The sequence below is a fragment of the Phyllobates terribilis genome, unplaced genomic scaffold (assembly GCF_046119375.1).
Source record: "Phyllobates terribilis strain yellow unplaced genomic scaffold, ASM4611937v1 Scaffold_2__4_contigs__length_985480577, whole genome shotgun sequence".
Taxonomy (NCBI): Eukaryota; Metazoa; Chordata; class Amphibia; order Anura; family Dendrobatidae; genus Phyllobates; species Phyllobates terribilis.
In genome coordinates this window covers 168,798,520-168,814,830 of record NW_027362762.1, presented here as the reverse complement: position 1 = coordinate 168,814,830, position 16,311 = coordinate 168,798,520, and the positions used below count along the sequence as shown (strand labels likewise).

General features: G+C 45.6%; 1 protein-coding gene across 2 annotated transcripts in view; it reads right to left on the bottom strand.

Annotated features, from left to right (window-relative positions):
- Window positions 1–6,448, bottom strand: part of AVIL (advillin) — a 106,675-nt gene extending 100,227 nt beyond the window's left edge. The window contains exon 1 of one of the 2 annotated variants that reach the window (XM_073663257.1): window positions 6,265–6,448. In XM_073663257.1, coding sequence (XP_073519358.1) covers window positions 6,265–6,312 — 48 coding nt within the window. In that variant the 5' untranslated portion in view covers window positions 6,313–6,448. Of the gene's footprint in view, window positions 1–963; window positions 1,172–6,264 lie in introns of those variants that run through there. The other variant, XM_073663258.1, reaches the window with a different exon arrangement.
- Window positions 6,449–16,311: the final 9,863 nt, after the last annotated feature.

The following is a 16,311-nucleotide window of genomic DNA, read 5'->3' as shown; positions in this document are numbered from 1 at the left end:
GGAAACACCCGGCCTAATACAATCAATATAAATATAGATCATAAAAACTCCAGGATTTGCGGGTCCCCTCCTTCTTACAGTCATGTGCCCCCTTCGCCTAGGACTCTGGGGAGTTCATTAGCTGTCCATGCTCGGACGTCTGCATGAGCCCTAAAGAGCACCGCTCGCTGTTTTACAAGTCAGTCATTTCTATGGATCTACATCCCTGGGCTCTAAACAGCCAGAAGCCAGGGGTTTCTAAAGCCTTGCCCGCTGATCGATGGAGGGGGAGGCTTCAATTAAAGAAGGGATTAGCTTAATGAAAAATCCCTTTACAAGAGAGCCCGAATAGATTGAGAAATAGGGATGACAAATGTTAAAAATTGACAGCTAAGAAAAAGGAGACAAAATAAAAAAAAATATATAAGATATGTCATATGTACATTGCACAGCTGCAGAGCTCACTTTCAAATAAGCTACATTACCTTTCCTAGACTAGGTCATACCAGTATTTCTAAAAAACATGGTATCTGGTTACATTTAACACTGAACCAAAACATCAGAGAAAGAGATTTCAATTCCCAAATCACATCATGGTTCATCAGGACATCTTATTTCACTATAGCTGCCAATGACAATTAGGAACACATTCACAAATAGACAAGTCATTACGGGGCCTCTGATGACTCTGCTTTTCTTCATGTAATTAGACTTATTGCTGTCAGCTCGCTCGGATCTGGTCCAAGCATGCAAAACTTTGTCACTAGTCGTGTAAAAAGATCATAAAAAATTCATCAACATCCATAATGGCAGACAGATACCGCTAGAATATTAACGTCATTATGGATGGAAAATGAATCACAAACTATTATAGACGCAGATAGAAAAAAAATAATCTTTCCCCATATTACTACAGTAACGCTACAAGTTAGTGAGTAATCAGTATATCACGTTATACATTGGACTAGACAACAGTGTACTTACTGGAGCCGAATACAAGTCAGTGTCCCGAGATGCAGCCCAGTCTGGGATCTGGTGTACAGCCCTAACAATGCCAGCAGAGGCAGCCAGCTCCGCTGCCCATTATATGTCACACCCAAAGCCACGTGGAAAGCACTGCATTTACTGCCAGAGAGCTCTGTGGTGAGCCTCCGACTATTCTGCTCCTGGCGTATGAAATTATATAGTGAGGCAGCATAAAGAGGAGCAATATAGCTTTTAGCACTGACCAAGCCCCTTATGGCAGCACTTATACAGGGATATATTTTTAGCCATCAGTCAGATTTTTTTTTTTGGTGCTTTGCAAACTAAAATTTACTTTATCCTTACCACTATTCTTTCTGATGTAGCAGCTCTGAAATTGACATTTAATTTCTTAGCATTAGAAGATTTGTGGATCATTGTCCTGATTCTCAGTAGGTTTATATGTAACTTGTGTGAGGAACAGAGGACACATTGTGATATGGGGATTTGGGCTTAATGATAATGTCCGTACCCCTGAACATGATTATACTACACATATAAGTCCTTACATTTATATTATATAAAAAATTATATATACGTACTGTACATACACACACACATACATGTATATATACGTACACTATGTCAGGACAATTCAAGCTAAGATTAAGGTTTTTTCTACACATAAGCATTATGGTTTTTTTTTACATATGAGCACATTCTGCTAATTTTTTTTAACCTATATGAATAAAGTCTAAATTGTAACTACTGTACTTTCCGTTGGTGTTGTAAAAGATCTCCTTTGGGACCACTGAGAGCTTTTTAACCTAGAAGCCAGACCAGTGCACACTCCGTGCACCACACCCAGACCACAAACTGTCTACCCTGGAAGTTTACTGGGATACTTATCTCTAACACAGGAGTGGTGAGCTGAATTGACAATTTTTCTATTTTTTGTACGTAGTTTAAGCAATGTTCACACTTCCTTTCAGACATTCTAATTTTCTGTTCTGCTTTGAGGAACAATTAAAGGGAAGTAATGTGCAAACTGGATTTGTTGCATAAATGATGGAAAAGAAAGCAGTAGAACCCCAAAACTATAATAAGGTCCATTTGGCTTTGGTTATATGCCAGTTTTTAAAATGAAAAAGATGTACCCCGTAATAATTGATAGAGTCACCTGCTTTTGTTTCCATCAGATCCATTTTAAAGATTTATTCCTCAAAACGGAACAGACGAATGGATTGTCTGAATATACGTGTGAACATAGCCTAAGGGGGTAGAGGCCATCAACAATTAGCAGCATATGACCTAAATAATTAATAATGTTCTCCATTAGGTTAGCCATCTTTTTCTTGGTTGAACTTGGTAGAATTCGCTTTTTGCAGCTAAAGTATAGGATTGCCTGCCCATCAGGTCCTACTTACAATATCTTGAGTATACTTAAAAGGCATCTGTCAGTAAAATCAACCCTCCAAAGCCTTCTGCGATCCAATGATACAAGAGTAAAACTCGCCCCCCAAAAAAAATGAACTGGAGTCAAGTTGGTATGCATGCAAAATAGAAGCATGTTCATACTGGCCAAAAAAACAGAGAAAAACCAAAACACAAACAAAATAAATAAATACCCTGCAGTAAATAAATAAGTAAAAGCAATAGTGCATATAAATAACATTGGGTACTTAGTAAACACTGTAGAAGCCATCTCAAGTAAAGGTGTACCCAAGTTCGGAATGGTCCTAATCTCTAATATTAAAACCTTACCCTGATTCCAGAGTAATTCACGTTTTTAATATGTAAATGAGCTGTTAAGATCTATCCTGAGAATCTGCCTCCAGACCTTATTTTAAAGGGAATCTGTCAGCAGGTTTTTACTACCTCATCTGAGAGCAACATAAAGTAGGCAGAGACCCTGAATCCAACAATGTATCAGTCAGGATCTTTCACATTGCGTTTAGCACTCGTTCAGTGGCCCAGATGCAGTCTGCTACGTCTGAGTGTATGCCTCCAGCATGCGTACATGGCTGAAAATGATGAACGGCGGAGCACCCGTTCGCTCTGTCGGCACCATTATAGTCTATGGCCCTGACTGCATATACGTACGAATCCCGTTTTGTGGGGGGTTTGGACAGAAACCCCGACATTGGCCTAAATGCAATGTGAAAGCACCTTAAGTTTGCTGGGTGCAGCAGTTCTCCCATAATTAGAGTTTTTAGATTTAGCAATGCAGCAGAGCTGTAAATGCTGCCCCCACCCACACCAAGCTCTGTATATACAATGGCTATAGACAGTGAGCTGCTTATCACAGAACGGAGCAGAGTCGGACTACAATGCACAAGCTGCTGTGTCCCAGAATTGATAAGCTACTGGCGCTAAAACAATCATTGCAAGTAAATAACACCACAGAGCTTGATAAGAGAGGCATCACTTAAAATCTGTGTTTTAACCGCTACAGCATGCTGTCTGCAGATTTCATAGTGAAAACCTGCCGACAGATTCCCTTTAAATGAAAGGGGGCACTACCACTGTGAGACATGTAATGATTAACAGTCTTCTCTCTTGATGTACGTGTCTCACACTGGTAACTCCCCCTTTTCATTTAAAAAGCTCTTGAGGCAGATTTTTGGGAAGATCTATGTGCAGCCCAGAGATCTTAACAGCTTATTTAAATATTGAGAAAAACTTGAATATCTTGGGAATAACACATTGAATCGCAGATATCAAGGTATCATTTTATTCAGCTTCCCATGACCTGCAAATCCATATAGACGGCTCAGGAGGGTTGATCATTTTGACAGATTCCCTGTATCTAACACCTGTATCCATATATATATATATATATATATATATATATATATATATATATATATATACATACATATATACAGTACAGACCAAACGTTTGGACACACCTCATTTAAAGATTTTTCTGTATTTTCATGACTATGAAAATTGTACATTCACACTGAAGGCATCAAAACTATGAATTAACACAGGTCATCTGGCATAGCACCCCATCACTCTCCTTCTTCATCAAATAGCCCTTACACATCCTGGAGGTGTGTTTGGGGTCATTGTCCTGTTGAAAAATAAATGATGGTCCAACTAAACGCAAACCGGATGGAATAGCATGCCGCTGCAAGATGCTGTGGTAGTCATGCTGGTTCAGTATGCCTTCAATTTTGAATAAATCCCCAACAGTGTCACCAGCTAAGCACCCCCACACCATCACACCTCCTCCTCCATGCTTCACGGTGGGAACCAGGCATGTAGAGTTCGTCCGGTCACCTTTTCTGCGTCGCACAAAGACACGGTGGTTGGAACCAAAGATCTCAAATTTGGACTCATCAGACCAAAGCACAGATTTCCACTGGTCTAATGTCCATTCCTTGTGTTCTTTAGCCCAAACAAGTCTCTTCTGCTTATTGTCTGTCCTTAGCAGTGGTTTCCTAACAGCTATATTACCATGAAGGCCTGCTCCACAAAGTCTCCTCTTAACAGTTGTTGAAGAGATGTGTCTGCTGCTAGAACTCTGTGTGGCATTGACCTGGTCTCTAATCTGAGCTGCTGTTAACCTCCGATTTCTGAGTCTGGTGACTCGGATAAACTTATCCTCAGAAGCAGAGGTGACTCTTGGTCTTCCTTTCCTGGGGCGTTCCTCATGTGAGCCAGTTTCTTTATAGCGCTTGATGGTTTTTGCAACTGCACTTGGGGACACTTTCAAAGTTTGCCCAATTTTTCGCACAGACTGACCTTCATTTCTTAAAGTAATGATGGCCACTCGTTTTTCTTTACTTAGAATTTGTATTATGGCAAGAAAAAAGCAGCTAACAGTCTATTCAGTAGGACTATCAGCTGTGTATCCACCCGACTTCTGCACAACACAACTGATGGTCCCAACCCCATTTATAAGGCAAGAAATCCCACTTATTAAACCTGACAAGGCACACCTGTGAAGTGAAAACCATTTCCGGTGACTACCTCTTGAAGCTCATCAAGAGAATGCCAAGAGTGTGCAAAGCAGTCATCAAAGCAAAAGGTGGCTACTTTGAAGAACCTAGAATATAAGGTATATTTTCAGTTGTTTCACACTTTTTTAAGTATATAATTCCACATGTGTTAATTCATAGTTTTGATGCCTTCAGTGTGAATGTACAATTTTCATAGTTATGAAAATACAGAAAAATCTTTAAATGAGAAGGTGTGTCCAAACTTTTGGTCTGTACTCTATAAATATATATATATATATATATATATATATATATATATACTGATCAAAAAAATAAAGTGAACACTCAAATAACACATCCTAGATCTGAATGAATGAAATATTCTCATTGAATACTTTGTTCTGTACAAAGTTGAATGTGCTGACAACAAAATCACACAAAAATCATCAATGGAAATCAAATTTATTAACCAATGGAGGCCTGGATTTGGAGTCACCCCCAAAATAAAGGGGAAAAACACACTACAGGCTGATCCAACTTTGATGTAATGTCCTTAAAACAAGTCAAAATGAGGCTCAGTATTGTGTGTGGCCGCCCCCACGTGCCTGTATGACCTCCCTACAACGCCTGGGCATGCTCAGAACCATATTCTTCAAAGAGACATAAGCACAGGAAACTTTTCAGCTTTCTCATGCAATTATTCATGATAACATCATGGCTTCTTCTCTTAGCAGAACAATGAAAACTATTGTGTTATTGCTTCATTTTCAAACTGATCCCAATGAATCTTGACAGGACCCATTTTTGAAGGTTTGATGTATGACCGCACGGACTTCACTATTCTTTTGATCCAAAAAATGCACCCGATCTAGATACATGTTAATTGCTAATTTTTCTAATATTAACATGCAGGACAAAATTACCCTTAATTCATTTATGTGAGGTTCATCCTGTACGTACCACTGAACGTATGCCTCAGTGTCTACCACTAAGCACAGATAGATCATTAATACTGTAGCGTAATAAAACAGCTCCATTTATACACAGTCATGGAGAATGACTAGAAACAGTACAATATTAAAAAAGGAGAGTCCTCAGTTTTAAGTTTGACACCTTTTAATAACTGACTGAAAAGATAACACATCGCAACTTTCGAAACTGCTCAGGTCTCTTCATCAGGCATCATACCAGGCATAGTTACTATGCCTGATGAAGAGACCAGAGTAATCTCGAAAGCTTGCTCTTTGTTACCATCTTTTCAGTTAGCCATTAAAAGGTGTCAACCACTGAGGACTCTCAAATTTCAATATTTTTCTATTTATTGGCTAATACAGTACAACAATATATTTTTCCAGTAATATACGTGTCTAACCTTGTGATCAGAAGGCTTCCCCTGTAGACCAAGATTCAGGGCTGACATCCACCGCTACCATTCACTATAGAGTCTCTTCACCAGAAAATAAAAAGTGGAGAAGAAAGAAAATAGGAGTTTTTCTCAGGATTAAAGTGATTCAGTTTGTGCACATAGAGCGACTATTCTCTTCCAGCACTTCACATTTGCCTGTGTTTGCATTGTCATATCTCTTCCCAAGTCTTGAGCCAATCACAGACGTGATGACCCATTCATCCAGCATATACAAATGAGATGAAAATCATCTGTTTGTCAGTATTCAAACCACCAGTATATGGTGGTCCAGTGTCCTTTCACATTTAATTTGCTTCCAGACCACTCTCACATTTCCTTCTGTGATTGATTTTTTAAGTGCACTTTTTAGCTGATCAATAATTAATTGTGATGGATACTTTGTGGAAATGACCAGCATACTATTTGGGGGAGAAACATTACATTTATTGTGAGGACAATGTAGATGTAGAACGAGCTAAAAAGCTTGTAACAGAACTTCAACATGACGTTTCAAGGATGGAGCGAGACTGCCATCTACTGGCCAGAGACAGTCAAGCGGAACCAAAATACACAAAGGAAGTTGCAGGCAGGGGAGATTCAGAGGCTGGACCCGATCAGGTGACTTCCAGGAAGGAGTTCAGAGAGATAAGAGGCCAGCGCGCCAAACCTGAGGGGTCTTTGGCGCCAAGCAGCAGAGAGGAGCAGACGTGCTCCCTGCGTCCTGAGAAACCCCGTGTGACAGGGCAAATCCAGAGGCCTGAGAGGTGCTCCAGCCGGGCACCGGTAAAAGAGCTCCGGATCCCTCACAGTTGTGACTCGAGTGCTGTGCCTGCTGAGGATACTAGGAACCTGATCGCTGTGCTGAGTGAGTTCGCGGAACCCGACGTCGGCCTCCGACAGACGAGGCCTGGACCCCCCTATCCAAGGCTCGAGAGACTGCCCCCAACAGCCAAGCAGAGAGGAGCTGCATACGTGAGCAGGGCCGTCACTTCCACTGCTCACCCACGGTACCGGGGACAATTGGGTTTAAGTACTCAGGTTGGGAGGGGGACGGTTGGAGCTAAAGTAGCACAACGTGATTTAATTGAATTCATCCGGAAAGAGACTCACGGCCTAGCGGGAATAACCGGTGACCCCCGCTAGGGCCAAATTCACGGTTAAAGAACTTGTGTGGTGCTTCTCATGCTTGAGGGCATCACCTTACTTTAAGAGACTGCGCCTTATTTTAAGAGACTGCGCCTTACTTTAAGAGACTGCGCCTTATTTTAAGAGACTGCGCCTTATTTTGAGAAATTTCGTATTTTTCTGATATTTCAAACCACTGTTCATTACCCTTGTTGCTAATCCCTTGTTTCAGTATACCTGTTGTATAAAACTGTTTACAAACATTTCTGACTGTTCTCGCCTTGTGTCTCTGTGCGTTGCATTCCGGCACCTGCATTACATAGACATGAACAAAGTTTGTTGATATTCTTCTCAAGAAGGAAATGCATTTAGTAATGGGGATGTAATATTAAATTTGTTTATCTAGAATGTATTTTCGTCTATCGTCATATATTTCTATGGCTGGTGTCAAAACTAATGAGCATCAGACACATATAAAATTTTGATGCAAAAGTAATGTTTTGGTAAATATGTAATGCCAAGAAAAAGATGCCCACTAGTTTATTTTTTCCCAGTTGGTTCCAATTTGAGTTATAGGCTAATTACATACTAACTAACTTTTAGAATTGGCCATTAGGGAAGACATGTTGCCCCCTAACCACATGTCTATGCCTCCTCCATACCTGGTCTCTTGCCAGCTGAATATACATTTGAACACCAGGGTTTACATTCATCCAAGCATTTCCCAACAAGTAACTATCTGAAAATGCTGCTTTCCAAGAAGTTTTGGGAGGCTATGCCTTGAGACTGGGAGATTTGCCATTTCTTATGGTAGTTCAGGAAGTCTCCACTTTATTTTAACGAGCTGACAAGTATGCTTAATCTACTGTTGTCTGATCCTATTCTCACTAGTTCTTAGCACTAATAAAGTTGCACTCTGTAGCGCTATAGCATGCAGACATTAAATATATGAAATTTAAAGTGCATTACTGCTCTAGAAAATAGGAAAAATGTTTTCTAGAGCAGTAATGCAATTCAAATTTCATATTTCATGTTTGCATGCTATAGCGCTACAGAGTGCTACGCTATTTGTTAGTTATACATGAAGATGGCTACTCTTAGTATGCACTTGTACACATCTGTGTTCTGTTTGGAAGTGACGGTTAGTCTTTAGTGATGAGCGAACGTGCTTGGATAAGGGGTAACCGAGCACGCTCGGGTGTTATCCGAGTCCCTCCGTCTGCATGATTTGTGTCTGTTATACAGCCTCAACACATGCAGGGATTGCCTGTTTGTTATGGAATACTCACATATGTTGAAGCTGTCTAACAGCCGCAAATCATGCAGACGCAGGGACTTGAACATAATATACGAGCAAGCTGAAGATACTCTGAATGTGCTTGGTTAGTGGCGTACCGCCAATGGCGGCTGGCCAAGCCACTGGTATGGGGCCCATGAGTCGGGGGGGTCCCCGAAGCAGCGGGGGAACGAGGAGAATAGGTGAGTATTGTATTTACGGGGTGGAGGTTGCGGTGGCGGAGGAGCGGGCACACGCAGTAGCCCGCTGCTGCAGCTACCACGTGTGCCCGCTGCTAAAGGTAAATGAATATTCCCTCTTCACCACTCCCATGGGCATGGAGAAAAATGAATATTCATTCTCTTTAGCAGCGGGCACGGACGAGCGCTGAGCAGCGGCTCCTGCTGACAGTGCCCGCTAGTAAAGAGAATGCATATTCATTCTTCTCCACACCCATAGTCCCGCGTGGAGAGGAGTAAATATGCCGGCAGCTCACATCAGCATCTGAGAGCGTGTGCTGCTCAGATGCCGACATGAGCTGCTGGTAGACAAGACGCAGCGCTGGAGCAGAGGTGAGGAAGGAAGGTGAGTATAAGTGTTTATTTGTTTTATGTGTGCAGTGATTGGGCCATGATTGGGAGATGAGGGGGCCACACATACCATGATTGGGGAATGAGGGGGCCACACATACCAGGATTGGGGGATGAGGGGGCCACACATACCAGGATTGGGGGATGAGGGGGCCACACATACCAGGATTGGGGGATGAGGGGGCCATACATACCAGGATTGGGGGATGAGGGGGCCATACATACCAGGATTGGGGGATGAGGGGGCCACACATACCAGGATTGGGGGATGAGGGGGCCAAGCATACAAGGATTGGGGGATGAGGAGGCTAAGCATACCAGGATTGGGGGATAAGGAGGGCAAGCATACCAGGATTGGGGGATGAGGGGGCCATACGTACCAGGATTGGGGGAGGAGGGGTGCCATTCATACCAGGATTGGTGATGAGGGAGCCATGCGTACCAGGATGGGGAAATTTACCAGTAGCTGCTGCATTTCCCACCCTAGGCTTATATTTGAGTCAATACGTTTTCCCAGTTTTTTTGTGGTAAAATTAGGGGCCTCAGCTTATACTCGTGTCGGCTTATTTAAAATATATTAAAATCAGTGAGTATGTGGTGCCCCTTAATACTGCAGGACTGTAGGGTGCATTATACTATATGGGGGCTGCATTTTACCCTATGGGGTGTGTAATATTCTGTATGTAGGCCTATGGGGAGTACATTATAGTCCATGGAGGACCATGGGAAGTTCATTATACTATATGGAAGATTATGGGGGGCGCATTATACTATATGGAGGATTATGGGGGCGTATTATACTATATGGAAGGCTATATGGGGCCATTATAATATTTTGAGGGATATGTGGGGGGCCATGATACTGTATGAAAGCAATTATACGGTGTGAAGGTTTGTGGGAGGTCCATCATACTATTTGGAGGGCTAGTGCGGGCCATTATACTGTATGTAGGCCCATTATACTGTATGAAGGGCTCAGTTGGAGTCACAGTTGGGTGATCATACTGTGTTGGGGTCATCATACTTTGCCTTGGGAATTGAGGAGGGGCACAATAGGGTCATTATACTGTGCATGTGGAGACTAATGTGGAGGAATGCACCATGGGGGTATCATAGCACCATGGGGGCCACTTTTATTGGCATCATACTTTATGGGGGCAATGAAAGAGGAATCTAGGACTTCAGCAGGAGGAAAATTGTGAGATCTGCTCTTCTGTGACACAGACAAATATTTGTTTATTTTTTTTGTGGGGGGAGGGGGCCCAATTAGAGCTTCTGCTATGGGGCCCCATGATTTCTATGTACGCCCCTGTTCTCGGTTAACCCCTTATCCGAGCACGTTCTCTCATCACTATTAGTCTTTTGTTAGTTCTTAGCACTGACTGCCCTAGGCTGAGCTATTACAGGCATTGAGAAATAGGTTCTAAGGAGCACATAAAGTGTGCATGCCCAAGGATCTTTGCCACCTTGAAGATCTAAAAGGCCTTCCAAGGCCTTACCAAGACCAATTATTCTGATCCATACTGACACTACTGATGTCCATGGTAGTCATGATTATATATATATATATGGGAATTGGAAGTTTTGCCCCCGCACATTTCGTCCCCAGCATTTGGCCCCCAGGATGTTTTGCCCTCGCACATCTCACCCCCGCACATGTAATGACCGGGGGTCCGAGGGAGATCCAGTGAGTCACAAACTGAGACAGAGACAGAAATAAGCAACACTTTCTTTACTAAAACAGGGATTAGACTAAAATTCAAATTCAATGTGCCAATCTCAAGGTTTCCAGCTTATGTGAATTATTCTAGTGATCTGGAACAATTTTACCTAAACACAAAGTCCGTCTAGTGAGGGCGGTATATGGGGACCCCCTGAGATGGCACACTGAATACAATCCTACCACTATTAACAATAATAATGCATGAAACTATATCAATTGCTCTTATACCCTTATTATTAGGATACCCGGGTATCTTAAAGTTATGGTACTGTTAACCTCAGATGCAGTCTATCACAGGCCTGTGAATCGCGGTGGCTGCAGCTAGTCCCGGAAAACTTTGGCGCCAAAACAAAAGCAAAGTTCACAAAAACAGCAAAAATTCCTTGTCTTGCCGGCCGATGCCGAGCCCACACGCCGGGGACTTTAGTCCTGTAGCTTCAGATTAAGGTCTGGGAAGATCTCTTCACAAAGGCTTGTCAATATCCTCTCAGTAGAAATGGCACCAGAAACTTTCTTTCCTCCCGAAGTCTCTCACTCTTATCCAGTACACCAACCATGTGCTCCGTCACAGAAATGGATTCCTAAGTCCCTTCCTTTATCACTCGACACGTGACTCCTTCAGCACAAAGTCTCTAATCCACTCAGCATGGACTTCCACAAAACTCCACAGAGCCACACAGCTTTCCCCAGCTCAGTACTTGTTCTTAAACAGAGAAAGGGGTAAACAAACTCCACAGGGAAGCGTGTAAAGACAGTGTCTTCTTGCAGCTCCATACTCACAGACTTCCTGTCTAGCCTCTCACACCTCAGACACTCTTAGAACACACAGAGTTTCTTGCACTGCCCCTCCTCTGAGCTCAGCCAGGCAAAAGTCACAGGGTCCTAGTGCTCTCCTGCTGTTATCCCATTTCACACTCTCACATGCCACCCCACTAGAGGTTGGCGTCCTCGACACACCTCCCCACTCAAAGTCGTCTTGTGCATAGCGCTGTGGAGGTATACCCGCCGTAGCTTGAGTAGTTCTCCTGAGACGCACCCCATCAGGCTCGGCTCCCGAGGGAGCAGAAGTCTCTTCAACGGGAGCCAATGAGGCTGCTCCCTCCTGAGGTGTGGCGCCCTGTGCCACATCATACGGATCAGGTAACTGACCTGATTCCCCGTTCTCTGAAGGACATACCACATTCTCAATACTCTCTCCACACAGGGACAGATCGATCGCAGGGGGCAAGTAAGCAGGGGCGGAGGCAGACCCACCATCAAATTCAAGAGCATTAGGGATGCCCACCCCTCGGGACACGGCCTATGGTTCCGGGGAAACGGGGACGGCATCTTTAAACCAGCACCGTTGTAGCATGTCACGATGAAGATTATGGGATGGTCCCCCTGTCCCCACCGGTTCGACCTCGTAGACTGGAATCTCAGGGCTCAGCCGTTTTGTTACCAGGTACGGAGTCGCCTCCCACCATTCACTCAGCTTTCTGAACCATCGTTTGATTCTCACCAACACTCTATCCTCCGGGGAGAAAGGCTCGGTTTGCATGGGGCGTGTGTCCCTATGGGTCACCTGACTGAGTCGATCACCCACCACCTGATACACCACCCTCAATCGCCGCCGGTGTTCCCGAACCCATTCTGATGCGGTCCGAGGGGGATTGGAGGAGGGATCTGGCATGCTCAAATCCTCAATGTCCTGCCCTGGCCTCCCGAACATCAACATGTGTGGTGAGTAGCCAGTAGTGCTGTGCACTCTATTATTGTAGGCCCACATCAATTCGGGAAGATACTCAGGCCAGCGTACCTGTTGTTTACCCTCCAACGTCCTCAACATCTGCAACAGAGTCCGATTAAAGCGCCCACAAGCTCCATTACCTTGGGGATGGTAAGGTGTCGTTCTCGACTGTGCGACACCATACAGCTGGTACAGCTCCTTCATCAATGCCCCCTGAAAACATGCCCCTTGATCCGAGTGAATTCTTTGCGGACACCCAAACACCTGAATGAAATATCGTCACACGGCTTCAGCCACCGACTCCGCCATCTGATCTCTTGTCGGCACTGCTACAGCATACTTGGTGAAGTGGTCTGTCATTACCAAGCAATAGGAATACCCAGATGTTGAGTATCCTATCAGGACATAGTCAATCATGAGCAGCTCTAAAGGGGCAGAAGTCTTAATAGATTGCATGGGCGCCCGCTGCTCAGGGCTCTTACTGAGCCCACAGACCCGACACTGCCGACACGCCTCTGTCGCCATCTCCTCCAATTCAGGACAATAGAGGACTCGCTGTAGCCACTGGAGTGTCTTTACACTCCCAAAGTGGGCCCCCTTCTCATGCGCCTCGCGAGCGACCACCGGACCCATCCCCATAGGGATTACTAGCTGGTACCGGTGCTGCAGCTCAGATGGCAGGTACACCTTACGGTACAAGAGGTCCTGTTCCACGCGCAACTTATCCCACTGTCGCAGTAGTTTCACTCCTTCTACGGACTGCTGGGCCTTTTCCTCTGCATGCGGCCAGATCCCTTTTTGTAGCCAATTGCTCACTAGTGCAATGTCAGGGCAATCGTTCTGGTCCTTCGTCCAATCCGAGGGTGTTTTTCCCAGAACACACGGCATCCCTGACCCCACCCCACTTGAATGTGCCACACTTCGGAAGATAGGTACCTGCCCCAAGTCAGGGGTTTCAGTGTCCTCAAGCTGGTCATCAACATTTTGCCCCGAGGACCCAAGGGGCACCCTTGAGAGTGCATCCGCATTTCCGTTTTCCCGCCCAGTTCGAAACTTAATTCGATAGTTAAACTTAGCAAGGTGAGCGACCCACTGCTGCTCCAATGCTCCCAGCTTTGCGTTTTCTAGGAGAGCCAGAGGGTTATTATCAGCCATGACCAGCACCTCAGCTCCCGTTAAATACTCGGCAAAGCGTTCCGTCATCGCCCACACCAGGGCCAGTAGCTCTAGGCGAAACGAACTGTAGTTAGCTGGGTTGCGTTCAGTGTCTCTTAAAGATCTGCTGTCATAGGCGATTACTCGCTCCTGACCATCCTGCACTTGTGCTAGTACCGCCCCCAGCCCATGCAGACTGCCATCGTTATATAACAGGAAAGGGGTTTCGAACCGGGCATACACTAACAATGGAGCACTCGTTAGGGCGGCCTTCACCTCCTCAAATGCCTTTTGCTGCTGGGGTCCCCATGGGATGGGGCGATTTTGGGGACCTTGTGCCGTCCCTCTTAAGAGCTCATTCAGGGGACTCACTACTTGTGAAAACTTAGGTACAAATCGTCGATAGTACCCCGCTAAACCTAAGAAGGCCCGAACCTCTCGCAGGGTACGGGGGGGTGGCCACTCCTGCACAACCATGACCCATGACCTTACTGGTCGCGGGCAGAACCCCGTCCGGAGTCACCACGTGACCTAAATATTCAATCTGACTCTGTAACAGTTGGCACTTCTTTGGTTTTATTTTTAGGCCATAACAACTGAGCCGCCGGAGAACTTGACGTAACTTCTCAAGATGGTCTTCAAATGAGGTCCCGAACACCACAATGTCATCTAGGTATAACAGGACTGATTCAAAATTCAGATCGCCTAAGCAATGTTCCATCAGGCATTGAAAAGTTCCCGGGGCATTAGTGAGCCCGAAGGGCATCCGGTTGAATTCAAAGAGCCCCATTGGTAGGACAAACGCCGTCTTGGCTCGATCTTTTTCGGCCATTGGTACCTGCCAATAGTCACTTGCTAAATCCAATGTCGAGAAATATTTGGCCCGACCCAATGCCGACAGAGACTCTTCTATGCGAGGTAATGGATATGCGTCCCTCACCGTGTGAGCATTCAATTTGCGATAGTCCACACAAAACCGAAGGGTCCCATCCTTCTTCCGCACCAAGACCACAGGGGCCGCCCAGGGGCTCTGGCTTTCTCGGATCACTTGGTTGTCAAGCATACTTGCCACCATGCGCTTCACCTCTTGATAGAGCGTTGGGGGAATTTGATGATAACGTTCCCTAATAGGAGGAGTATCCCCTGTGGGAATCTCATGCTCAATCGTCTGGGAACAACCGAAATCCTCCGCATGTCGCGAAAAGGTCTCTTGATGTTCCCACAAGACCTTCTCCAGCTGCTCCAATTGCACGGGGGTCACTTCCTCCTGATCCACTCCCATCTGGTCCATGATCACACGACCATTCCATTCTTCGGTAGGAGATTCGGTCTGGTCTACTTCGACCGCGAATGTCCAGGAAGACTGTTCATCTGGGCGAAGTTCGAACACTGTCTTGTCAGGCACCTTTTCTGCTGGCACGAACAGTTCAGCCAGAATGGTCCCAGCAGGAATTGTAACAGCCTCATCTAAAACGTTGATACATCTGACTGGCACCCGTCCATTCTTCACAATCGCTAGAGACCGGGCCACATGCGCCGTGGACTTCTCTGGGGCTGGCTCGATGAGCACTTCAAGCCCATTCAGTCTCTGCACAGCCCCCACCGGTAGCATGAAGAGTTCTTCATGATGGGGCACTAGCGAGATCGTGGTCCGCGATGGCACTCGGACCAGGCCCACCCGACCCCCAGGGACCGCACTCTTCAGGAAATCGCAACTCAGTACTAGACGGTGTTACATTCTCTGGGTGGGTCGATGGTGGGTAGCACACGCCCAGTATCGGGGTCCCTCACTGGCATACATCTGATGATTTAAATGTCGCAGAACGTTCATTCCGATGCCCACACATCCAGCAGGTGACCGCTCCTCGTGGACGAGAACTTGGATCATTCGAGGAGAGCGACCGGGCAGACTGTGGCACCACCATTCCAGAGGACGGGGCGGGTGGCCCTTCCGTGGGAGTAGGGACCGGCCCAGCTCTGAGTTTAGACACCTCCAGCTTTAGCTCCTTCAGTTCGGCACGTAGAGCCTGTACAACGTTTACCAGTCCTCCCCCTCCTGAAACTGGTGCCGGACCTCCCTCCAGCTGTGCACTGTCAACTGCCCCCTTGGCCACCAGAGTAGACTCCTCCTCCCTTTCCACCGCAGCCTGATAAATCTGCCAGAAGGATAATTCCGGGGTAGCTCGGGACATCTCCATCAGTTTGTCTCGAAGGATTCTATTGGCTAACCACGTTATGAATTGGTCCCGGAGCAAGCGGTCTACCTCTCGGAATGCCCCCATGGCCCCTGGGTCTAGACGCTGCACCTCATTCAACGTTTCCTGTAAAGTGTTTGAGTACTGCATCAAAGTCTAACATTCCCTTTGGGGCCGATTGAAAAACAAGGACCGAAGCTGAGCCACGCGAGCCCGGCCTC